Genomic DNA, 26,332 nt, shown 5'->3' with positions numbered 1-26,332 from the left:
AGCTCCTGACAGACGATTGAAGTTGGAAAACTTTCGGCGAGAAACCACCCTCCCTTCCTCGGCCTGTCCTGTAGTGGAGAATTTTTTTCGGCCAAATTCAATCAAGGCATGTTATTATGGATGCTTTGCCCTTTAGAATGAGACCAGGCTCACTTCCCTACGATTTTTTTTGACGGAGCTGCAGCAGCTCAAAGATTGACTACTTTCTGGACCTCTGGATCACTGCATGATTCCGAGGCTGGAGGCTCACTTTTCATTCAGAGATCGATGTCTCGGCGAAAAAAAATCGCAGATCATTCGCCAACGTCTCGTTTGAAAGGGGAGGGTTCTAGCTACGACAGACGTGCAGAAAATATCGCGGAAAAAATTTATCAAGCTCCTGACAGACGCTTGAAGTTGGAAAACCTTCGGCGAGAAACCACCCTCTATTCCTCGGCGTGTCCTGTAGTGGAGAATTTTTTTCGGCCAAATTCAATCCAGGATTCTTATAGTAGAGGCTTCGCCCTTTAGAATGAGACCAGGCTCACTTCCCTACGATTTTTTTTCACGGAGCTACAGTAGCTCAAAGATTGACTACTTTCTCGACCTCTGGGTCACCGCCTGATTCGGAGGCTGCAGGCTCACTTTTCATTCAGAAAGCGATATCTCGGCGAAAAAAAATCGGAGTGCATTCGCCAAGGCCTCGTTCGAAGGGAAAGGGTTTCAGCTACCACACGCGTGCAGAAAATATCACGAGAAAAATTGATCAAGCTCCTGGCAGACGATTGAAGTTGGAAAACTTTCGGCGAAAAACCACCCTTTCTTTCGCGGCGGGACGTGAAATCAAGAATTTTTCTCCGACAAATTCAACACTGGGAGGTTATAGTAGATGCTTTGGCCTTTAGAATGAGAGAAGGCTCACTTCCCTGCGATTTTTTTTGACGGAGCTGCAGCAGCTCAAAAATTGACTACTTTCTCGATCTCTGGATCATTGCGTAATTTCAAACTCGCTAGCTCAGTGTTTATTCAGACAGCGATAACTCGTCCAGAAAAATTGTACGTCACTCACCAGGGCATCGTCCGATAGGGGCGGCTTCCCCCTTTAATTTCACCCCAAAATAGGTCACAGAAAAAATGATCATGCTCTGTACTACTCATACCCAATTAAAGTTAGGATCAGATTCTGTTCTGTTTCATCCCAAGACCGCTCGTTCTCAACCCTGTGTGCTCACAGACCTAGTTCAGAGGAGCCAGAAGTCTCTGGCGACTCGATTCCAAGCTCCTGCGTCGAGATATAAAGTATCGGGGGCGCAAACCGAGAGGAAGGACCACTTGGCAGCGACAAAAGCGCCTGGCTGAATCACGCCATCCTTAAGAGGTCTCCTTGATTTATATATACAAGGAGAGGGACTTCTCCGAAAGACGACAAGGAAATTGCTCTGCATTCGTAGGCTCGCTTTTCTCCTCGAGGCAGAGACCAACTTACGATCCTCGTAAAAAGCCAAGTTTCCAAGGGTGGTCCTCCCTCAAGCAACCTCTGCGTCAAGCACGCGCAATGAAACATTCGAACGTCGTAATCGTACGAGATAACAATAAGAGTGCAGCTCGAGGAGATCGACCAGGCTGCAGGGGTGGAGGAGCCACGGGAGTAACTTGTCGCGTCGACAGACGGAGGAGGAAGACTTGATGGATTTTAACCCCAGCTGATATTCGATTACCGATCAGCCTCCCTCGGCCGATAATCCATTATAGTTCTTGCGTCCTCCCCGAGCCAGATACCCATTCCGCCAGTGACTCGTACGTTTTCTGGAATTTATCAGGCCGAATTGGATCGCAAATGGGGTTTACACGGAATTTCGGACGGCGGGGGGCGGGCTGCGAGAAATTGACGAGCGTGGAAGCGATGACCGTGTGATAAAGCACAGCCTTGGGCGATGGGAGCCTCGAGGTATCGAATCCACTGGGATAACGCTGCAGCCGAAGGGAGACAACGCGATCTTAAAAGAATCTGTCGAGGAGGAACAGTTTCTCCTGCGAAAACTGCTGATCTCGTGGTGAATTCACATTTTACGGGGGTGGTTTGGATGAAGTATTCATCTGGGCACTTGGCTTACGAGTCTCAGGGAGGGGATGTGGTGCCATTGACATATTCACAGTCTTATGACTTGTATGTGGGTCAGGATAATTTCAAGGATTCTTTCAAACGAGAAAATATGTTTTATCTTCTGGTAATACAATATTTTCTGAATATTTCTGTGAAACTTGTATCGACTTCCAAAATATACTATCCATTAATTAGTACCTTCCTGGTGGAGGTATTAAACGTGTCATGTATTCAATCTCCATGGTCCAGAAATTTATCTCATCCTTATTCATCGAAGCAAGTAGTTCTAACTAAAAAAAAGAACTAGGAATTGAGCACTATATGCAACCAGAGTCTTCACTATATATTTAGTCCTATTTTATTGGGACATTCCATGATTGTCGTATATTGCAATAAAAAAATGAGAAACTGTTGCCTGCAGATATCTATGGGAGCTCAAGTGTTAACACAGGAGGCGTTTCAATGGCGAATCTCGAATGTGCAATTGCCAGGGCCGGAAGACCGCGGTAGTCGCGGTTCTTCGGGATATTTGCGCACTTGCGGTAGACGTGGCGAACCAACGAGGGGGCGCGATGCGTCGGCGAGGGAGAGAAAAGGGCGGGGCCCCCTTTAATCTTCGCGGATCAAAACGTCGCGGCGCATCGCGTCGCCACGAGACTTGCGGACCACGCTCGGCTGCGAGCGCGTGATTGCTTCGTGTATTCGAGTGGAAGCCTAACAGCATTTCAAAGGGACGAGCGCCGCAAAGAAAATTGCATTGTAATTAAAATGGCGGCGTCTTTGTAGGCCACCGTTTCTCCACGAGTGCGGGATCGCTAAGTGCACTCGGACCCTCGCGCGATTCCGCGATCGCGTCGCTCGCTGTTATCGCGGGCAATAATCGTTCACGATTGTTCGAAATGTCGAGCTGCGAGCTGGAGGAGACAGAATGAAAGGGGGAGGAAAATTTGACAGGGTTGTGAGGTTTGCTTTTGTATTGAGTTTCTTGGTGATAAAGCTCTTTCAGTGTTCTTATGAGTCTGTCTTATCAAGAGCAGGAAGTTTACCTTATAACGGACTGATACTACTTGTCAAATTTTTCTGTATTTGGATACTATAGTAATTGAGGTATTTGAGGAATATAAATTAACAGAAAATAGAGAACTGTGAATATACGATATATTCGATGGCTGATGATGATGATGATGATAATAATAATATTAGAATATTTAGAAATGTAAAGTTTTCAATCACTTGAAGTCTTTTCGAATACCTATGCTCTATCCTGGAAACTACTTGCAAAGCACAGGATATATTAAGGCTGCTAAAAGCAAACCAGATATTAATATTCTAAAAGTCCTACTACGAGTTACAACACTTATATACTCTAGTAATTATATGTGTGAAACTAGTCATAGAGTATTCTAGGATTCTCTTATCCGCTTAGCATTAGCGGTAGATATACCTCATTCGAAATTTGCATCTGTTATAATGAAGCGCACCTACTAACTAAACTCATGGATCCTAATTCCACTTGGTCGTAGTAACGAGGATACTATGGTTCCTAAAACGAAAAGAACTATTAGGACAAGCAACGAATCTCCTTTACGATCCATAAATCAGCGGCAGCCTCATAGGAACTTTAATTGCGTTTGGACGAGTAGCCCCATTTCAATTTTCTCTGGGATCAGCTCACAGATATCCTCGAAGACCACCTTCCAAAGAGTGCGTCTGAAGCATTCCAAGAATAATTTTGCTCAAACTTTTTCCCTTTGAACACCCTCACCTTCTTAGACACCTTCCGTCAAATGGGACGTAAAATGCGTGGATTTGTCGATCCCCGCCACCGAAAACGATTTCGATTTCCTTCGCTGTGTCTCTTTAGGGCCACAGAGGGAGCAGGGGCGTGTGTGGGTCGGGAGAAGTCAGTTTGTCGTCGCCTGGACGCGGTAATGTAATTTCATCGCCACGCAGGAGGGAACTGACCCTCGCAAGTCCGCCGAAAGGTCAGCCCTGTCCCTGGTCGAGAGCTCGACCCCTCGAATAATAAACGGATCGTTAGCATTGATTAAAGCGCACTGCGGATGAGATGGTCCGCTTGCAGCTTCCGTTAGACCTTTCTGCCGTCCCTTTTGCGGTCGTCCAACCCCTGATTTCTCGGGGCAGAAACGTAGGTGCTGGAATGGTTTATGTCTCGCCCACCACCGCGGGAGGAAATTGTTTCCGATTACTTTCGGCCGATCGGGGCGAGCAGGCCTCTCGTAAATCTTAATCGAGGATTGCTGTGACGTCTGTTCTACTCACTGTGTGAGGGATCGGTGGAAAATCTGCTTGACGAGCCAGAGGAAAGGTTTCGAAGATTCTGGCAGTGGCACCACTTGCTTTGCCTTCGGGTTGTAAGAAATGTCAGTTTTTATTTAGGTCTCAGCATCCCTAGGGTTAATCCTTATACTAAACTAGGGTCCCTCACGAAATCAAATACGAACACTAGAATTTCAAGAGTTGGGACAGAAAATTGAGACAAATACTTATATGAACATTCTTAAAATTTGAAAATTTGAATGTGTAAAAATTTGAATATTTGAAAATTTAAAAGTTTGAATTTGATTTTGTTAAAGGAATAATATTAGGACCTTCAATAACCCCACCTTAGTTCGCTAAGGCTGCCTTTGAATACAGCTAATCTTTAAATACCTTTAATCCTTAAATATAGGTAATCTTTAAATACCTTTTGGTGGTTCAAGTACCCACCACTAACTATGCTAATTAATTTCAATCTTTCTCATCAAGTATTCAGTATCAACTCTGTCCATAATCCCAGAAACAACATTTCACGCCTTGTCCAAACACTTGCCCCTAATCTTCCACTCAGTCGCAATGATCATCTCCGCCATCCTCGTCCCCGCCGATTGCGCGATGATCGATGACGATGTTAAGTCCGTCGCGGCGACGGAAGTGGACAGCGCAGGAACGAAACATTCGTAACGTTATTGTTCGTCGGCCGAGCTCCCCCGCGCGAAGGCTGACGTTCCCATCCGTCATGATGTCGTCGGGCATCCAGCAGCCTTTCAGCCCCCATAGAGGCGCCATCAGTCCCATGTGCGCGCGATGCGAGCGTAATCGTGCACCAGGTGCCTCGCTAACGTCTCTTAACGAAGGACACAACCCCCGTCGCGCCATTCGTCCTCTCCCTTTCACCTGCACCTCCACTCGTCTTATATTTTTCCCTCCTCGCCGAGGCAAGACACACTCTGGAATCGAGAAAGACGAGGCTCCCCTTAACAAGCATTGAGCAACTCGCCTCGGCACTCGGGACGTGAAAGGGACTTTTTGCTTGTTAGATTGTTTGCTCTCGCCGAGGAGGATTCGGTTTTTCAGCGCGTCACGTATTCGTCTTGGGCCGCTGGATTTTTTTGTCGACTTCCTCGATCAGATCACAAAGCTCGTGGGAGATCTCTTGCCTCGATGGCGTCATTAGATAACGTTATCGGCTCAAACACCAGGGCACCGTCGCGTGGAGGAACCGGCTTGGAATAATATTTATTCGAGCCTCTATCAGGGAACGTTTTTCTATCTACGTCCCACTGCCAGTGGATCGTTTTGTCGATTCAAGCTAACGATCCTCGACCCCCTCGACACGGTGTTAATTTCGCTTACGCGGATCAATGACGCTGTTTTATTTCACGCTCTGCCCGACGATATCTTGAGCGGCGCGAGGATCCGCGCGGATACCTCGGCAGATTTTACAAATCCTTTGGCCAAACAAGTGGCGAGGATCTGGCAGGTGCCATTTGCCATTGAAATCCTGCTGCCATTAGAGACGTCCGATCTAAATCCCGCTGGCATTTGCGCACCGGATTGTCGTCTTATCCAGGCGTCTCTCTTCTTCCTGCTCTCCTTCCTCCTCGCTCTCCCTTATTCCAGCCACACGCACCCTCCATCCGTCTTCCTTCCTTGCGCATTTCGCTCTTGTTATTTCACTGCTCGTCCCCATGGTGGTCCACGACCGGTTACATCACGCAACGTGGAATTTCTCCTGGACCGTTTCTGCTAGCGAACGTTACCCTGTTAAGATCCGCAAAGCAAACACCGACCCTCGGGTAAGAGTGTCCTTCGGAAGCCCGCCAAGGATAACAGAGACCTTTAAAAGGTTCGTAAGGGTGGGCGATTCTTGCGAGGGCGTTTTTTGAAATTCGATTTCGCGTCCAGAGACTTTTTTAGGAGGCCTCTTGAGGCTATGTTGGGACGTTTTAGTGCGTTATGGTACTTGATGTGGGTGAGGGTTTGGGAAAGGATTCTGTTTCGTTTGAGGAGAAGTAGCAGTGGGGAGTGTTATGAAGTAGGACTTGGTGGTTTTTGAAATTGGAATTAATGTGTACTTCAAAGTGTTTTTAAGTCTGTATAACAAATATTAATATACTGATGTACTGGGTGTCTCTGAATGAATGGTACAAGTGAGAAACTAGTGATTTTGTAGGAAAGAGAAGTCGGAGATATGAAATCAAATTATTTCAATATTGTTGTTCTTCAGTATTTTTATTACTTTTTATTTTACTTACTACTTTTGTGTTTTATTATAATCTTAAATTTAACACTAACAGACATGCACCGAATTAGAGTCTTATGGATATATTAGTGAGTGGTTGATGTAAGAGGACTCTTCTACTTTGCAGTAGATACAGCCACAGGCCAGACAGCTTCTACTTTGCAAAAGAGCTTCTACCTTGTAACATTCAAGCTCGTGAAATACAAGCGAGGAAACTCAGCAATATTTGCTACCATTAAATCCCTTCCTCGTTACTATATTTTATGACGTACCTTTTCCAACATACAGTGTACAAAGCACGAAAATCCAACGATATTATTTGCTTCCATTAAATCTGTCCCTCATTACTGTATTTTATAATAACAGAAACCCTTTCTTTGCCCTGAAATACTCGAGGAACCGAGACTCAGCGAACTCTGCCTCCCAGTAAGGTTGAACCGTCTTCAGTTTTCCCATTTCCCGCTTGTATCGAATTTTCGCGCCCGTTCTTGTAATCCCATAGGCAGATGCACACTCGATTTCCCCACCCATTTATCCCCGCGTCTCGTTCGCTCAATTTCCAAGCCAGGAGCGAGGGCTGGGTCTTTTTCTGTCGACTCGATTCCTCGTTGGCAACCAGCGCTTTTCAATCCCAGCTCCTTCTTGTTACGTATTCAATTAGTTCGTGGATCTTGCGCATCGCGCGGCTACGTGCACCGTCTGTTTTTTGAGGCCCAAGGAGAGAAGGCTGAGAGCCGAGAAACCAAGTTGGCAAAATACGAGAATAATTTAAATCTTTATCAGCGACGTATCCCGCCGCCCAGAGGCGGCTGGAGCAGCATTAAAGGGATTAGTTCGTGGTAAAACATCGTGCGCCATTCAGCGAGGAGGACTGCCCCAGGTCGAATGGTTTCCTCCGCGGCTGGGACGAAAAAATCCCGTGTTACAGTAATAAAACTTGTTACCTGCGTAAACCGAGTCGGAGTTCCTCTTCTTAGCCTACCATGGCTCCAGTTCTCTGAATCGAGCTACTGCAGTGCATTCTCAGGTCGAGGAACATCCTCGTGAGAAGATCATCTTGGCGTGATGAAAGGAAAATAATCGAGAAGGTTCGCAGGAGGGTTCTATGCGCACGATCATCATCCTAATCGGCTAATTGCGTGATTTTCTGATGGTGGGAAGGCGGGATTGAGTTGGGAATGTGTTGATGGAGCTGCTGGGATTGTGGAGATAAAAAGTAGCTTAAAGAGAATTCACGTTTCCATGGACAGCGTTTGATGTTCAAACGCTAGGCCACTGTGTTCGACATGGATCGATCGTATTAGCTGCTCGACGTGGAGTACTTAGCACTACATATGTAACGTGATAATTATGCGTAGCCAGCCGCGAACAGGGATGAAGGTAAACCTATCAATCAGAGCGGTAATATTAGGCCTGTTGAAAGGGAATTCATTATTTTCTTCGCTATTTTACAGAGTCTAGTAATATCTCTTTGATATTTTTATAAAAATTGGACCATCTTTAGTAAAAGATCTATGTTTTGTTAATGTTAATAAGAAATCTATTTTTGTGGCCTGACTTTCTTGGATTCTAGGTTTTTGGATTGTAGTTCTCTTGAGTTCTAGTCATTTTAGATTCTAGGTCTCCTAGATTCCAGTTTCTTTTGGGTTCTAGTTCTTTAGGATCTCAGTTTCTTTCTGATTCTAGTTTCTTTGGATTGTAGTTTTCTCGGACTCTAGTTCCTTTGGATTCTAGTTCCCTTGGACTCAAATTCCAATTAATCACTCTCGCCTTCCCCGATCTATGAATCAATCTCTAACCACAGGAGTCCATAAACCTATTGTCTACTACCAGACCCCATGAATGGTCAAGCAGTAATTCTTCGAGCGAATTCATTCACTCAGAAACCACTTGCCAGAGACCAGCAGCAATGCACCAGTGTCATCCCCGTAAAATCCCCTTCTGTTTTTCGTCCCGTGGCCTCTGCCTGGCCTCTCTCATTTTCGCAGATGCGATGACGCGTGAGGGCGCCGCGCGTCCCGCGATGATTATTCGGAGTGATCGGGGCAGACTCTCCCCCATCACGGGGCAAACTCGGCCGTAAGAGATTGCACGACCTCCTCGTCTCCTCGTCGCTTTCCTAGCCACGCCCGTGATCCTCGAGTTTTCCCTTTGTCTGGGCCCTTTGCCCGTTTCCCCATCGCCACCATGTGTCAGTCAGTCAATCAGCGGAATCTAGCGGTTCTATGCACCCTTCAAAAGCCTACCACCAACGTCGATATTAAAAGACACATCCCTTATCCTGTTCCTGTTCCTCTGCTTCGACCTCAATGGGTCGTCTTCTCCTCAGCTCTCGCAGCTACGACTGGGAAACTCTTCTTGACCTCGATACATCACTGATGGGATCTTCGTTTATAACAGGGGTACAAATTGATTCGGAGACTTTCCTGCCTCCATTCAATGTTTACAGGGACTCACGAATTTCTCTGTGGTAGATGATTGAATTTCAATTTCATTATTCTTAATTTTCACCCTATTTCAACGTCAAAAGTCACTCTTAAAAATTTCCCCTTGTAACCAAGCGCCCCCACAGATCAGTGTCGAAGATCTGCACGAGACCAGCGACGGAAGCCCGTCGTTCCTCGGACATTAACGAATGAACGGTTCACGTGACACTTTTCCCCGCGAATCGCTGTCATCCGCGAAGGGACGGACGGTCGTGTCGCCTGTCAGTGTCTGAGTTATCGTGGCATGATAAAAGAGGTTCGTGACGAGCGGCTCGTGGGCAATCTAACGGTGTATCGGCTCGGAATTGGCTCCTTTGGCATAATGCGCCGCTCGGTTTGCCCTGAAACAAAGCACGCGACAAAACGGGGGAAGATTCTCATTCGGTCGTCCAACCGGCCGTCGCTGATTCGATTGTTGGGCCCAGTCATCGGGGGGGATGGCATTGAGACGGGTCAGCCCGCTGTGAAAATCGGATATCCACGAGCCGCCTGCCCCAACCCCTGGCCCAGCCGCGGGGGAAACGGGAAATCCAGTTATGATTCCGTGCGAGCTGTACCGTGGCGTGTTTTTAGCCCGCGGTTGGGCACGAATGACGCTCGTCACTCTTCCGTTAGTACTTGCTCGGCCGGGAAATCGATTAGTAACGCGAACAATAAATTCGGTTTTGGTACAATCGGCAGTGTAACGATTGCGTTATGCGGTGGCGTTCGATATTGGAGACGGCGGTTTCGCGGGCTCACCTAAACGTTGCGGTCCACCGAGGGCTCGGTCTAATTCGCGCGGTTCGCAGGTCGTCGTGCTCTTCTTTCCATCGTGGAAGATATGGCCCAGTTATCGTTTTGCGGGATTTGCCCACTTGGTCTTGTAACAAGCTTCAATTTTCAATGCTTTTGGGCAGGCTGAGGGTCTGTCTGATAGAAATGTTGAGCTGAAATTATTGAAGTCTCTTGTAGAATTTACAAAAGTACTCTGACATGCCTGAGTGTAATACAATGAGTAGGAGTCGATTTTGTAGGTCTTATATAGCTGCTCTTATTATAGTCAAGCTATCTTTGGTAATTTTAATTTACAAAGGTAAATGGCTATAACCAATTGCTTCCATCAATAGTTTTCGATTTTTCTAAAAGGATTTTGGTATCCATAATTTGACACCAATAAATAAAGCCCTTTCAGTTGCCTCTCCAGGACCCACAACTTCACGAAGCACTCTCCTTCTCTCAGTCTCCTCCACATAATACTTTTGAGAGCCAAGAGTCAGGGGACTCGAGCCAGTTCTTAAGGAAACGTCCATCCACGTCTTTCTCGATAATATTTGTCACTTGTCGGGGGTCCAACGAGCTCAACGAGCGGAATGAAGTTTGTTACCCGCCTTTATTTCGTGTTTGGACGCGGAACTTTGTTCCAGTCGCGTTTGCACGGTAACCAAGGGTTCTGACGAGACCAGACGACCATCCAGCTCGTGCTAACTCTTTCCACCTCTCTGGTCCCTTTCATCCACCCTTTCTCTCCCTCCCTCTCGCCTTTTTGTCCTCCTCCACCGACAAGTTCCTATATCCCCTCCCAAAGAAATATTAGCCGCGGGCGCAGCAGCGTTAAAGGGGAACAGCTAAATTAATAATTCGCAAATTGCCAAGAGAAATGCTGCTCGTACTTCAGGGGCCAGCTCCATCCCCCAGCTGCTCTCTTCGCGGGCTCGTGCCTATCTGTGGGGGTGGCAGGGCCACTCTGTCGACCTTAAACCGCTACTTTCAACAACTACTGTCGATTAAATAGCCAATTAGTCCCGCGAGCTTCCGAGGAAGATTCGTTAGCATTCTTGCGACCGCTGAAGCATCGCTCCATTAGCCAGCCCAGGACTTTCTGCCTTTTCAAGCCCTCTCCCCCCTCAGTTTATGCGTCTTTACAGAGATCGCGTCGCTTGGCCCGCTCGAGAATTAATTATACTCGCATCGGGTATTATTATTGCGCCGCGGCTCGATTTCTCTTCTGTTCCCTCGAGGACGATTCCGCGGCGATGCAAGCTGTAATCAATATTTTCCCGCGGTGTCGGGCTTTTCACTGCGCTCTCGTACTGCTGGGAGAGCTCGTGGGACAGTATGTAAGGCGACGGAGGAAAGAAAGCGATAACGAGGCGATTTAGCTCGGGATGATAATCATACTAATCGAGCGAGTGGAGGAGCAGAGAGGCGCTCGTTTTCTCAATGGACACCCCGTGTGTTGCGCGGGAATGGTTGACTGGGATAATTTTAGTGGGTAGCCGTAATTAGGGGCCCCGCTCGCGGTCCTGGCGCGGGCCCATATCGACCTCGCTGCTGCGCAACCGAATTTATTATCGCCAACGCAAACAACGTCATTATCCTTCGCACAAATGGAACTTTCAGATATGATGTTTATGGGCTCTCGGTTCGTAATGCTTTCCGAGTCATCGTCTACTAAATCTTTGGTTCTTGGGGACTGATTTGGGTGAGTGTGTTACACATTAAAAAACTATCACAGTTTTCAGATTTCCTTCAGTTTTATTAAGTTCCTATTTAATTATTTTAGCTGTGGAGGTTCTTTCAGCAGTTTTGGAATGCTTTGTTATTTTTTGAGCAATGAGGCGTGTAATGAAACTTGTTCAATTCAACTCAGTGCTACACAGCATGTACCTACATACAATGTTTGTAAAGTTCAATATTCAGTGTAAAGTTTAAAGTACACCTACTTGAAAAAATGCAGGAATTCTCTTTCTCTCAATTTCAAACACACTGCAGGCCTGTTTCCAATGAGTGACCCAGTTATCAAGTTAAACAATCCCCTCGATCGACAAGTGGCTCCACTTCAAAATTTTGGGAATCGAGTTCACCGAGAACGAGTATCAGGGAAGGTACTTGGCTAGCTTCAGTTATCGACTAAATGGTTCGTTTCCCCAACAATAACTGACAATGAGAAACGAGTATTGCGTAACAATAGGATGGCGAGGGATACATTGATCTGTCGCAGATGAGAGCAGGTTAACAGTAGGAAAGCTTGATTCGCGCCGAAAGAAGATTACGTTGCATCGTTGACAGGATATTAAAGGTGCAGCATACCTCAGGACTTCTAGAACTTGTTGGGAACCATTAATTTCGCCAAGATATTGTACAGTCGAGTCATAAATAATAGCAGGAAATATATAAAGAATATTCTACCAGGCGTTTCTCAACCCCCGCGAAAGGGACTTTCTCACTGTGGGAATATAATATCCGCTTGGAATTCGAAGAACTATCAGCGTCTGTCCGCGTACGCTTTGGAAAACACGACGACGACGGTAGTCTCGTTTTATTTCTGCCGTGGGCGCGCGCAGTCGATCGAGCACGTGTACCACGGGAAATTGAAGGATGAAGATAAATGAGAATTCTGACGGGACGGACTATCAATATCGCGCTGTGTATCATACAGGCGGCCCAGAGGATGTAGCCACCTGAAGCACCGAATCCTCTGAAAATGATCGACTAGCGTCGCTCTCGTTTACAGGCTGGAGGACACTGCTTTGCATATTGCGTTTTCATCTCGCGAATCTCTGCTGGGATATCGGCGTTAATGGAGAGAGATGTATGAATGTAACTACACATTTTGGAAGGGTTAGTTTATCTTATTTTCTTGAAAAATTTTTAGAGTATACTGATTATTGCAATTTTCAATATATTTCAATTGAAATTTTCAAATATTTAAAAGTTGAAATATTGAAAGTTTCAAATTTTTAAATTTTCAAATATTTAAAAGTTGAAATATTGAAAGTTTCAAATTTTAAAGTTTTCAAATATCTACAAGTTGGAACGTTGAAATTTTCAAATTTTTAAATAGAAATACATATTCAAATGTCGAACTCAGGAAACTGTTAACTTTTTGAATATTTGAATGTTCAAATACTCAATCCATATATACATTGAAAATTTCAAGTATTCTCCTTCTGAAATATCTAACTTTTTAAATTCTCATATTTGATTGCAAGTCGTGAACTAAAAATAAAAAAAGTTATAGCAATTTAAAATATTTCCACGTGTGAAATAGTGTTCTATCCAAGCAACAAATTCTGAAAGCAGATTTTATGCTCTAGATCTAGTTCGACTTTCCACAATTTAACTAGAGTATAAAGATTCAACGTAGCTAGTAGAGTTTAAAAGAGAGACTAAAACTACTAAAATCAAGCCACCGATGCATACATTCAAACCACGTTGATCAAAAGCCACGTTCGCATATTTCCCTCGGCGTAAACATAATTGATACAAAATCGAGCGGCAGCGCGCAGCCAGGCAGCCTTTCTCTTTAATTATATTTAATAACGACGGCGGGAAAAGTCGAGTAACCAGCGCATATTCAGGCCATTCCCGCGACAAAAAAAATCCCTCAGCTTCGATCCTCCTCGCGATAAGTGAGTACAGGTTCAATCTCGAATCACGTCGTTGGCGTCCACTTTTTTCGTCTCACGACTGGACGAATAATTTCGGCAGACGCGTAGGTAATGGGATAAGGAAAGGGATTCTGGGTTAAGGATCCTGAAACACGCTTTAACGAGGCCTACGAGGTAACGAGACCGAACGTGGACCCTTTCTTTGTCGGTGCCAGGGGTGGAGGAAAGCGCCGAGCATCTCCCCAGACCTCGGGCGGCTTTTCAACATGTTAATTGTATATTTGAGGTGAGGTGATAAACAAGGCTGCGTCGGTAGCTCGCCGTGGAGTCTTCATTACACCTCGCAATATATAACCAGGGCCCCCGAGGGGCACTCCCGATGCTCTAGAAGAAGTTATGAACTCCGATATACCTGGTGACCCAACAACCCCGACCATCCGCCTCGATATTTCATCCACTGGCTTTATTCCATCAATCAGGTCAAGCGTTTAATTTCTGCCAGCCGATAAAGCCACCAATCGCGCGAACAAACGCCCGAACAATTTTCTTTTAATTCCACGCTGCATCGTTAAGCTCGGCGCTGGTCTATTGTTGCCTCGGCGCTCGAAAAATTTAATATTACAGGATATTAAGGGCGACAGGAGTCGATCAGGTCGCGCGAGTACGCAGTCTCGGGAAGGAGCTGATTTTTGCGTCCTCGGTGAGTCGTCTAATCGCGGGCATGCATCTCTCGCCGCTGGTCGTGGCTCGCAGCGTGTTCTGGATAAGGGCTCGAACTTAAAAGAAAGACGAGGGGCACGCGTGATCTCGGGTGCATCGTGAAAGCAGCTCGTGCAGGAATCGATTGGCCTTCGGGGGCCGAGGCGCGAACCGGTTCCGAGTCGATTTTCGACGTGGAATTCGGCGCCGGGAGAGCAGGCTTCCTGCAACCCTCGCGAGCTAAGTGTTCGCGAAACAGTGGACGAAGTTGCCCTGGCACGCCCCTTGGTGTCAGATTTTATTTATCGCGCCGCGGCTTTTTGTTTCACGGTAAATACCCTGGGCATTTAAGAGTAAGACGTTCCCCGATTTATGGTCCCTCCTCTGTCTCAAGTTCTTCCTCTTATCCCTTTCGCTGGGAGAGCACCCTTGACTCGCTTCTTCCTGCGCTCTTCGAGCAGCAACCCTCCTAGGACCTACTCTCGTCCTCCGACTCTGCGTTTCGTCCTTGAAACCTCTGGTCCATCAGATAATGCAGCCTTGGTGAACCTTAAACAACTCTGTTCAATTTGGTCCTGTTGCAGATCAACATGGAGGCGGTCACGTCGACTGATTACGACTCCTCGAACCTCAGCAGGAACTTCAACCAAGTGGGCTTCAATACGTACAATTACTCGCAGTTCGAGGAGAAGTACAAGCCGCGGCAGGTGTTTAAATACGGGGACGAGTATTTGGAATATGGGCGTAACTCCGTGAGAATGGGGTCGAACGAGAGGTTCGCTAGGTTGTCGTCGAGGCATCAGGATGGGAAGCCAGAGCAGAAGTGTGTTAGGAGCCACTCGCAGCCTGAGAGACAGCACCATCCGTCTCACGAGGCCAGGTCCAAATCTCAGGACTCCAGAGAGCTGACCTTCTACGAGATCGATCCGCCAGTGAAGGTGGAGAACGCACAGCATCACTCGAAGGTGCATCGATCGGCTGATAAGAGCCAGGGGAAGAAGGACCAGCTGACGTTCTACGAGATCGATGCACCAGTGTCCCAGGAGAAGGCCAAGGATGGCAAGGACAGGGGCGAAAAACGGGACAAGTCTCACGTGGGGCAGGAGAAAGGGGTTGCTGTGAAGCACGGGAAGCAGGGCCATCAGGATCAAAAAGCAACCGCCCCGCCAAACTATCAGTTGAACAGGTCGCAGAGTGATCTTACTGAGTGTCAACTGCCTAACTATTACAGGCATCAGAATAATCCTTATATTGATCCGCCTAAGTATAGGCAGTTCGATAGACCGCCGAAGTATCAGGAAGTGCCTCCTAAGTCTGAACCTCCGCCTAAGTACTCGGAAGTGGCCAAGAGGCAGGACGACTACAAGAGAAGTCAGGTGAGTTGCTAAAGGGATCAGAGTTTGACCTTTCTGCGGGTGATTAAGAGATAGATATGTGTTCCTGATAGAGAGGAGTAAAGTGGATGGAAAGAAGTAGTATTGATAGAAATTTGATCAAATTGTAATATTCATAATTATAGCAGTTCCTTAATTTTTCTATTTCAAGTTTAAATGTTCCAATTTTATTTCTTCTAAACTCATTCCTTTTAATTTTCCTACTTCGACTATAAATATTCTGAGCTACATATGGAAATTACGATCAATCAGATTAGAATTTATAACACCTAATCTTAAAAGTCCTGTAAAAAATCCATGTCAAAGGTTGGTCCATCTCAAGAAAGGACCAACACGCGTTTCCTCAACCCTGTCCAGGTCCGCCAAGACTTCCGGTTCCCGAAGTTCGCGGAATCACGAGGATCAGTGGTTAACGTAACGTTATCAATTCAACAGGAGGAGAGGGGCAAGCGACAAGGAGGAGGAGGGAGCGTAGGCATCGGTGGTGGAGTCGGCAGCGGCGGTGGTGGTAACTCTAGCAGGGGGACCGGCGGCACTCATGGCGCCGAGACGCCCTCTAATCTGGCCAGTATCACGCCAACCGCGCGAGAAGCAACACGCGGTTCCTCGTCGCGCTCGCGCCCGCCGTACAAGTCGTGCGACCCTCGTTGCCCCAACAACAACAACAACGTGATCAAGGAAGACAGCTACCAGGAAACAGTCGATGAACCGGAAGGGATAACGTCGTCGAGGTGTCACGGGGACCCGAAGGCCCATCATCATCAGGGTCGGTCTTCCAGCAGTGGGAACGGTGTTGGTTGTGGTGGTGCAGTTTCTGTAATCAGTAATGCCTGCCACGGTGGTAGCGGTGTGCCGTGCGAGACGACGACCTGCGACAAGTACAAGGGCGCCGTGGATTCTCTGCTGAAGGCCAGCGAGGCGGTGCAAGGTCGTCTGTGCGAGAGATCGATGTTGAAGATCGAGAAACCGTCTGCCAAGGCGATTCTCCACGGTATCGAGGCGATTGGGAAGTGCGGGATGAAGTCTGCGCAGGAGCTGGGGTATAAGCACGAGTCTGGCAAGAAGGGCCACGATGTTGGTCACGGGTTCAAGGTCGAGAACATCAAGTACTATGGAGAGTTGAAGGGGTACGACTTCAAATCGTATGGGACCATTGATAAGCCTGTGGTCTCGGCTCACGAGAAGTCCCACTTGCATGGGCCAGAGAAGAATGGCCACGAGAAGTGCCACGCGAAGACGTCCTCTTCGTCAGCGATGCAGAGCTACGCCTTGGCCAAGGTCGCTGGGGAACGTCCACCTGAGAAGAGTCTCTATGCTGATCATTATTACCACCGATCGACCCACTCGAAACCGCAGAGCGCGTATCAAGTGTACCAAGAGACCAAGTACTCGTACAACGTGAGCGGGGTACCAGGGACGCCGGCGCAGGCTAGCGCAGCCGCGGCTTTCTTCGCAAGGTCAGTTCACCCGATCCACTATGCTATAGTAGGTACTGCGATCACGCGCGTGTCCACCTGTTTCCGCGTAGATTTACGACCTTCGCCCTGCCTTTCACTCTTTCTACGGTCACTGTTCCTTCGAGCCATCTGTAATTGTCCAGTGGCTACCGTTTATTTACGCGACAAGACCCTTCAGCCTGTCGGATATTCGTTTGCTGGGGAATGACTCTATCGTGGCATGTGCACGAGTCGTTTCTTTTGCGGACCTTTATTGAGGGTGAAAGTGGGTATGTAGTTCAGGGATTTTTGGGGTAATTTTATTGTGCATATTATTTTCTTGAAAAAGTGAGAGATTTGTTCAATTCACAGATCATGAAATATTGAAATTCCTAAATTTTCAAGCTGTGTACCCAGATTATATTTTTTATTATTAAACTATAAATTCGCCAATTTTCAAGCTGCTGATTTTTAATTATTACTACACCTGACTTGAATAATATAAACGAGGCTTCAATATCTTCTACTAATTGTCCCCGCTATAAAAAAGAAACCTGGTAACAAATTTAGCTCTCCCCCAGAATTTCAGCTTCTCAATTCTGTCACAAATCTTCTGATCCCCCTTATCCACCAGTTAATCCCTCACCTCAGAAACCCAGTAGCAGCCGCCACACGCGACAGGCAAAGAAGTCAGCGAACAATACCCAACTCGCTGGGTCCCAGGAACCACAGAATCTCCGGCAAAGAATAGAACCGTCGACAATTCGCGCGCAAAGCGTTCACAATCCTTCCGTTCGCTGTCGGTTCTTTCATCCGCCGCCTTGGCTGAAGCGGGAGTGTTCGCACGCGCGCACAATCGGGGATTCACGGGGAACAATTTCAAAGGTGGCCGCCGAGGGTGGGTACCCTGTTCTCCTTAAGACGTCTGGCGCTTTGATCTTCGGCACGCGCGCGCGTTTTCGCCAGGCTCGCCGCGAAATGAAAAGCGACGGGCGGTCGCGCGCTGCGAGTTCGGTCGAGCATAAATCGCGCAGTTCACGCGCAGGATAAAGCTCCTCCTGGGGATCTGTCGGTTCTCTGTTTAACCCTCGCGACCACCCTCGTCGTTTAATAAACCTTGCTCGCTGCTGGGTGGATGCAACGGGATACAATGCCAGTCCCAAGGTGCTGAGTGCTCCCAAGTGTGATTGTCGGTCGCGTGGTTAACACTTTGGCGTCCACTCGAGTAGATTCACTCGCTTGGGAGGATTAATTCGATCTGGTCATTGATAGATATACAGAGGTTCCTCGATATATCCTGTTAATGCGTGGTTCCCTGGATGAATTATTTTTTGGGAGGTGAACTTGTTGCAGTAAAGAACTTGTAACTCGATTTTGGGAGCACTTGTGAATATTGACTGCTAGGTGTTCTACTCGACTATGAAGAGAAGCAGTATTTAATAAAAATATTTTACTGCTATTTGACGCTAAAGGAGACACAGCATCTCCAGAATTACCTACAGTTGTGAGAAACTCAATTTTACATTTTTCATTAGTTACTGCCTTTCTGCATAGTTGGGCAGTATTGTGCTGTCAGCGTGATAGGTCAGTAACGTCAGACAAAAGTAATTTATAGTAGAATGCATGGTTTTACGATTCTTTGGTTTTTTAATTTCTGTGTGAAATTACACTGAAAGTAATTTGGAGCACCCGCTGTGCAGCTGAAAACTCCCAGGAATGCGTCCTCGTGGAACTAGCGCGACTTCGTTTGCAATTCTCGCTCCAGCGAGCTTAAAAAGCGGTATAACTAATGTATCCTTAATGGACAACGCATAGGTGGCCCGCGAAACGGTCGTGCCCCGGCTAAGAATGACTTCAATGGACTCGTCGCGCTAGAGTGGCGCCTCGTTTCATTTCTTCGCGTTCGCCACGGCCCCTCGCACCTCTGATCCCTCGTTTGTTCGAGAATTCTTTGGAATCGCCGTTTACAGTCCACGACACGGCTGTGCGACAGGAATTGAAATTAATCGTAGCTTGAGTTAGGTACCTGGTTCTCCTTTGTGCGACTGCTGGTTTCACACTTGGAGAAGAAAGGATTCGTGTTCTTAAGCAGGGCATATAACGACACTGCAGTATTCCCTCGATGTAAGATCATATGCTCGCTGGATCACAGCCCCGCTAGAAGACTGACAGAAGTCGAAATAAAATTTTCAAAGTAAGTAATTATTTATCTATTTTTCCATGCAATATTATGGGTAATTAAATATTTTTTTCTTGTTATTTTCTTCTCGCGGGGGTGGGATTTGATGCCACATAAACCAACCAAATTTTATTTGTCCATAGAGATTAAATAGCTAATGAGACATAGCTATGATCAAAAATCGAATTGAGCTACCACTGCATGAATTGATTTCTGAAAAATTTCCCTCGCTTTAAACTCATCAATGAACCTTGCGCCTATAACGAGGGAACACTGAACAAATTAAGGGCGACAGCAGTTCTTTAAAAGTTTCTCTTGAACAGACCCTCGTTTCGCTCTGAACTCAGGATTCGCTGTTTTTCCAGTCCAATATTTTATCAGGTTCGCGATTGGTCCCAGGGACTCGAGTACCGCGAAGCGTCGTCTGGTTTTTTCGACGAGATCTCGTTCGAAGTTCCTGGAATACGAGTATCGTGTCCCGTTACTTTCAAACTTCATGAATATTCCCCAAACCTTACCGACACCGCGCGGATAAAGTGCGAAGAAGAGGAACGCGTGTACACTGCTGTTCGAAAGTCGGGATCACCTGCTGCCATGAATTTGTAAATTACTGGGTGATTCTGAGGGCACCTAAGGGTCCTCTTCGCCTGCAGTCACCTCATTTTCATCGAAATTTGTTTTTCCCTTTTTTCAACACCTTGAGGTCGAAGTTAGTGGACATGGATCTTTGGGAAAAGAACGATGAAAAATTTATTCTTGAATAGTAATTATTATTTCACAACAAAAATAGTCAAGTAGTACAGCCAGATAATTTAAGTTTACATTCACGTCCAACTGCGCTTTGAATCTTCCAAAACGAGCGCTACAAATTTTCTTCGCTGCTGATCGTCTTCCAGTTTAGATTGTTTTTTTATCGTAAACTATATCACGATCAATTTCACACGAGGAAACGTAGTCCACAAGGATGTGAGACTTTTCTAGACGTTTGAGCGACATTCTAGTCGGTCGTACACAGCAGGTTCAAAGCTTTTTCGAACTCTTCCATTCGCCATGTCTATTTCCCGAAGGGTTAGCCAGGGGAGCCAAGGCGAAGTTGGAATTTCGCAAGTTCGGAAGCGGCAGTCTCGCGGTCTCGTGACAAATAAAATTGACCCAGGGTGCGCGTCGTTCTTCTGTCCATGGAGGGAGCGAAGGCGATAGAGAAGAAGGATACAAGGTGAAGGTGGCAGGCCAAGTCCGCCCGTATTGTTAGCCTTCGTGATTTTATTGCCCCTTTTATATTGCCCTCGCACGCTCCTTCGTTTTTTCGACTCTTCCTTATTCTCGCGGCTCCTTTTTATACCCCGTTCGTTCTATCAGCGAGCTTCGTGTCTCGGCGGCGATCGGCGCTCTGGTTCACTCCCCAGGATGATTTTTACGAGACGACTCACCGATTCTCTGGAACACTGACATCGACGTGCTTTTGAGGTGCTTCGTGATCGCGCTTTTGGCGAGATACGGCTCGTGTAAAGTTATCTTGTAAAGTTATCGCTTGTTCGAGATTTTCGATCTACAGGTCTGAAAGAGGCGCAGCATTGCATGGATTAAGCGACGGAACTTTAATACTGTTCTCCAAATGCATGTCTTTTTAAATGTTCGACTCTTTCTCAGGTCGTTAAATTTTCAGATCTCTGAATTTTCAGGACTACATTCCCAGGTCTCCAAATTTTAGATCTTCAAATTTCTAGATCTCTACATTTTCAGATCTCTATATTTTTAGGTCTCTACATTTTCAGATCTCTACATTTTCAGATCTCTACATTTTCAGATCTCTACATTTTCAGATCTCTACATTTTCAGATCTCTACATTTCCAGATCTCTACATTTTCAGATCTCTAAATTTTCATACCTTTAAATTTCTAAATCTCTAAATTTCTAGATCTCTAAATTTCCAGACCTCTAAATTTCGAAAACAAAATTTCGTCCGAAAAAGAAGATCTCACTCTCCCGAGTGTAGCATTTTTCATGACACGGTACTGCCAGTACCAAGCACCTCGATGTCCAAGAAATCCCGCAGAGGCTCGTGGATATTGAAATGCAACGTTTGCCCACGATACCCAGCCTAACTACACAGTGTCCGATGAGCGCATAATCTAGCAGGCATTCGTGACTCCGCGACACGGGGACGGGACGGTGAAAAGAGAATCCGGGGAAAAGGAAGGAAACATCCGGGGACCTCTAGCTTTGAATGACACGCGTTATATCCTATACATATTTATGCAGGCGAGGACTTTGTCTCCGTTTCGTAGAACGTAGTCGTACAGCTGACCGAGCGCGCGTGGAGATCCCACCGTCGATAGGAAAGTGGTCCTTAATTGGACAGGTGACATTTCCTCCTCAGTTTTCTCGCGCGAACCTTCTCTCGCGTCTCAATCTTTTTGCTCAAAAGAACCCCGAGCCTTTTGAAGTCGTGATCAAAGTTGAATCAGGAAGGATGGAAAATAGAAGTTGACAGAAGTTTAAAGAATACAGTTTCTATTTACTGCAAAAGAATTTTTCAGATAGGTGTATTAATTCTTAGCGGAGAGGCTAATTGAGTGCAAAGTGTCAATTTTATTCAGATAGTTTAAATTCGTATAAAACTATATTAAGGTAATTGTCCTAATACTTGGACGCTTAACATATATGTCTAAAAATGCATGTCTCGATCCTTGAATTCTAAGTTGTATTCCAGTAGTTGAATATTCTACTTCATGATACTTTTCTTGCTCTGTAGGTATTGACTTTTCTTAAATACAGAAGAATTTAATCTCAAAATTAAATGAAATTAGCATTAGTGTCTAGGTACTGGGACATTTACCTTAGCTTATTTTATCATACAACCTTCTCAATCTCGTTAATTATTCTCAAATTCCTAAAATAATAGAAAATTCAGACTCTACTCTACCGCAATTAAAAGCTTCGTCCCAGCCTCAGTCTCGAAATCTCAAACGAGAAATCCGTCGACGACCTCGAAGGCCGACGGCCGAATATATCCCGTAGGTCAGCGCGAGTTTGAACTCTCCGTTCAACAGGTAGCGCTCTCTTAGCCCGGGTTCGCCAGCGACCCGGCCCTCTCCATTATATTCATATCATGTAAATGCTCCCTACCGCTCCAGACTGTCTCCCATTTTCCACCCCGTGCGCCAGGCCAGACGGGAGCCTGTACCAAACGAGCATAGACACCGACAGGGCAACCAGTGGCAGAGGAAAGAGACGGAGACTAGGCCAGAAGAGGCAGAGAACGAGCGTGGAGGAAATCGGTGCATAGAAAGGGGGCCAGGTGGCGCAGGAGAAGGGCAGAGACAGAGGAGGTACATCGAGATGGGAGAAGCCACCTCTGCTTTGCATTTATTCTAATGGGATAATACTCGGTGTCTCGACACCCAGACGTGGCACCTCGTTTAGTATAATAATTCCCCTGGAATACCGCGGCGATACCTTCGATAATCGCCCAGTCCCGTCCGATGTATATTTTCCTTCATCCAGCAGGAGGCGGCTAGGCGCCAAGTGTCGCCCGAGAGTGTGGGCGAGCCGCGCACGTAGGCCCGCTGTGTTCGTCTTCTTTTATAACGCCAGCCCGTGTTAACGCATCGGCTATTAACTTAAGCGACGTCCGTATGTCACTGTACGTACCTACACGCCCAGCTCGGCCGTAAAGGATCACCGAAATCACGCTAAAAGGTTCCCAGGAATTAATCTTCTATTTAAACGAGCCCCGCTCGAGCTGTACGCGCGTCCACGCTCGTTGGGAGATTTAAGGGGAGGTTTCGCTGGATTCCTGCTCGAGAGTCATGGTGATACGTTTATCTCTGTCCGCGCGTTGATAACGATGAGCTGGAGTATACTCAGTACAGCCTCGTCACTCGTTAAAGCTACGTTTACATTAGGCAACTTTTGGTCAGCTGACGAAGGATAGATGAATGAATCACTTATGGGGGAATAATCAGATATCGTTTCGATTTTGTTGAAATTTTATTGCCTTCACATGGACAACTATGCTGTTTGCTCGACTATAAGTTATCTAATATAAATGTAGCTTTAGTATCTCAATTTGCTCAGAGATTTTTAGAATTCTCTGACTGGAATAGCCTCTGTTCAGAATTAATGTATCAGTACCTATGTTAGAAATATTTTCTTTGCCAGGGATGAGGTCTGTTATTAGAGAATGTGAAACAACAATCTCAAGAAATGATAAAAATGGCAAATGCCAAGCTCACAGAGAGAGTAAATATTATAGACACGTTGAAGTCTTCCACAAATTATTTCCATATTTCCACATATTTTCCAGACGTTTCTCACGAAATATCCCTTCGCCTAAACACCCCAGTTCCCCCCAAAAATCGTCAACTCTTTAAAGTGAAATTGTCCCTTAGTGAGTCCTCGATTTCGCCAATTAGAAGAGAAACGCGTGCGTATTACGTCAGTTAACCGGAGTCTTAACGAGTTTCACGAGTGATTATTAAAAGTCGATAGCTGGAGTCGATGCACAGTCGGAGCTGTCCGAAGACGTGATCGCGGGAGCGAGAGGGAGATAGGAGACTCAGCAGCGAGGCTTGTAATTATCTTGCCGGACGTAGTTGCGAGTACGTGAGCCGATGCCGACGCGCAATTATGTCACACTTCGGTACCGATATTACTTTTCAATTTGATAGCGAGCTGGAAGCCTGGATGCCATTTCGTCCATCGTCTCTCCTTTCCTTCAATTTTTTCCTCCTTTTGCGCCACACTCGCTCCCGTTCATCATTCTCCCTTCGTGACGCCAATTAACGGACACTCGACTTGCGCCTGTACACCTATGATTAGGCGGTTTAAGCGACGCGATGCGGATATTGAAATCGCGAGGCGGGGAAAAAGACGAGCAGCGGCGCGAACTTGGCCTAAATTACCTTAATTCTAAGTGGCCTACTCTGTTTATTATTTATGGAATAATAACGGCAACGTGATTTAACGTCGTCCCTGGTGAAGGTTTGACGAACGTGATGGAATAGGGAACTTGATACAGGTAGTAGACTTGAACTATGATTTACTGATATTTTAATTCATTGGAGACCGATGACTCATTGTTGGGTCAGGGGATACATAACTTTCCTTAGTAGCTCAGGGGACAATTAAGATATTTTTATATTTTAGAAAATACTTGTCGGAGGCTGAGGTCTCGAGTGTGTTAACAAATTTAGAAAATTCTTGAATGGTTTAGATTCGAATTTAGCCTCAAGTACCTAGGGTATCTAGGGTATCTAAAGGATCTAGAGTATCTAGGGTATACAGGGGAGACCTGATTCTCGTGCTTATAAAAATACCATAAGAGAGTACTCTTCAGATCTCAAAAGATGATCCCTGGAACTACTAAAATCCACAGTATTTCCAGGAACCATTTCCTGAGTTCTGAACGATATACAAAGCTGGGGAATTTAGCATAGGTAAGATAAGCCTTTCTGTCTCCCCTTAATCTTCTCCATTACAGCGATCCCTGTAATCGCGACGCTACCTCGCGTGACATTTACAAATGCATTCCTTCTCTTTCGATCATTCTTTTATAATCCTCCGCGGAAAATCGTAGTAATTAGCCAGGGAGCGTAGACGCGTTGGGATGCGGGCTAACGAGCTCGAAATTTATCTCTGCGCGGTTGCGATCCAGAGGCCCGATTGAAATGCAATTTAAACGACTTACGGTGTTACTGTACCGGTGCATCCTACTTGACCGAGGGAGTTGCCGCGGTACCTGTCGCGATATCAGCCCGCACGAGGGTCATTAGTTATCCAGTATTATGGTCCAGGAACGATTCGAATCAATTTGGAGGTTCGTAGCCCCTGCTACGTGGGGTCTGTGGTTGTTCCATATATCACTGGACGCTGGCCGAGTCGATGCAGGTCGGAGGGTAAAGTGGAAATGGACTTTAAGCTTTCTGATTTCTGTTTAATCTTCGATGGCGACGCTTGGGTCGCTTGAAGTCCTTACCACTTGGTATAAATGTTTTCAGATGAATTAGGAAAATGGGATGAGTTACAGGAATACTAAAATGGTTGATATACAAATTTGGACAGTGGTTGAAAAGAACTTATTATGTCGAAATTATTCTCACATGTAAGGGGACTCAAATTAAAAACGAAATTTAATTTTTTGCATATCTTCAGAAGAGCAGAAGAATATTTTAGTTTTTCGAATTTTCGTGTTAATGAATTTAACAAGAAATTCATGACAAGGAAATATTATGCATTAATTTGAGTGATTTTTCAGAATTCATCAACCACAAGGTCTCCTATTTTCGTGTCCAATTGAAGTTCCATTCACTCATTTTCCACCCTTTTTCTCCCCTAAACGGTTCTCGTGAATTTTTATAGCAAAAGGTTAAAATAAATTGGTAGAGAGGTGCTTGACAAGATGCAGGTCCGAAATAATCACGTCGCTAACCGTTTCACAAAATTTACCTGCATGAAAATTGAACGTACATGTGTTTCATATTGACGCAACCAATAATTCTCAATTATTTTCGGCCGTTGTCTTCGTGATGGTAATTTAATTCAGCAGCCTTTGTGCTGAACATCGATCGTAAAACGACTTTTCGCGACAGATTTTTACGGTGCGTTTATTTTTGATGCTAGACGGAGGTTCGAGAACCGATCGACAGTACTCGTTACAGAGTGACTCTTGATTTACCTCGGCTCGGAAACAGACCCTTCTGCATGCTGGGAGCTCCCGACTCGTTAAAAAACGAAAAAGGAAAATGAAATATGACGTCGGTGGATGCTCGATAAGCGACATTCTTCGACCTCTGAGCTTTCGCCGTGTGGGGTCCTCAAAAACGTATCAAGGTACTTCAGGAAAACGTGTCTGGCAATTTATTTTTGCGATTTTCGCTCAACTTCGATCTGAAATTAGAGTTAGTTACCTTAATACGAAACACGCGTTAAATCTGATATATCAGAATATTAAGAAATTTCATTAGCAGATTAAAGTCAATATATATTAAAATTGAAATTGAAGAATATTATATAAAATAAAAAAGTGTTTCCTAGAAGTCAATACATATCTGCAAAAAAGAAAATTCAAAAAGATAAGATTTATGGGACTCTAAAAAATATGAATAGTGTCCCCTATTAGAGTATACCAATAAAAAAAACTTCAAAAAATTCA

At 45.7% G+C, this 26,332-nt stretch overlaps 1 protein-coding gene across 1 annotated transcript in view; it reads left to right on the top strand.

The window, feature by feature from the left end:
* LOC143182349 (uncharacterized) overlaps positions 1-26,332 on the top strand; it is a 302,950-nt gene that overhangs the window by 55,954 nt on the left and 220,664 nt on the right. The window contains exons 3-4 of the mRNA XM_076383302.1: positions 14,751-15,542; positions 15,996-17,017. Coding sequence (XP_076239417.1) covers positions 14,751-15,542; positions 15,996-17,017 — 1,814 coding nt within the window. The remainder of the gene's footprint in view (positions 1-14,750; positions 15,543-15,995; positions 17,018-26,332) is intronic.

This window comes from Calliopsis andreniformis, chromosome 8 (assembly GCF_051401765.1).
Source record: "Calliopsis andreniformis isolate RMS-2024a chromosome 8, iyCalAndr_principal, whole genome shotgun sequence".
NCBI classification, from domain to species: Eukaryota; Metazoa; Arthropoda; class Insecta; order Hymenoptera; family Andrenidae; genus Calliopsis; species Calliopsis andreniformis.
Note: the sequence above shows the minus strand (reverse complement) of the source record. Positions and strands in the feature narration are given on the sequence as shown.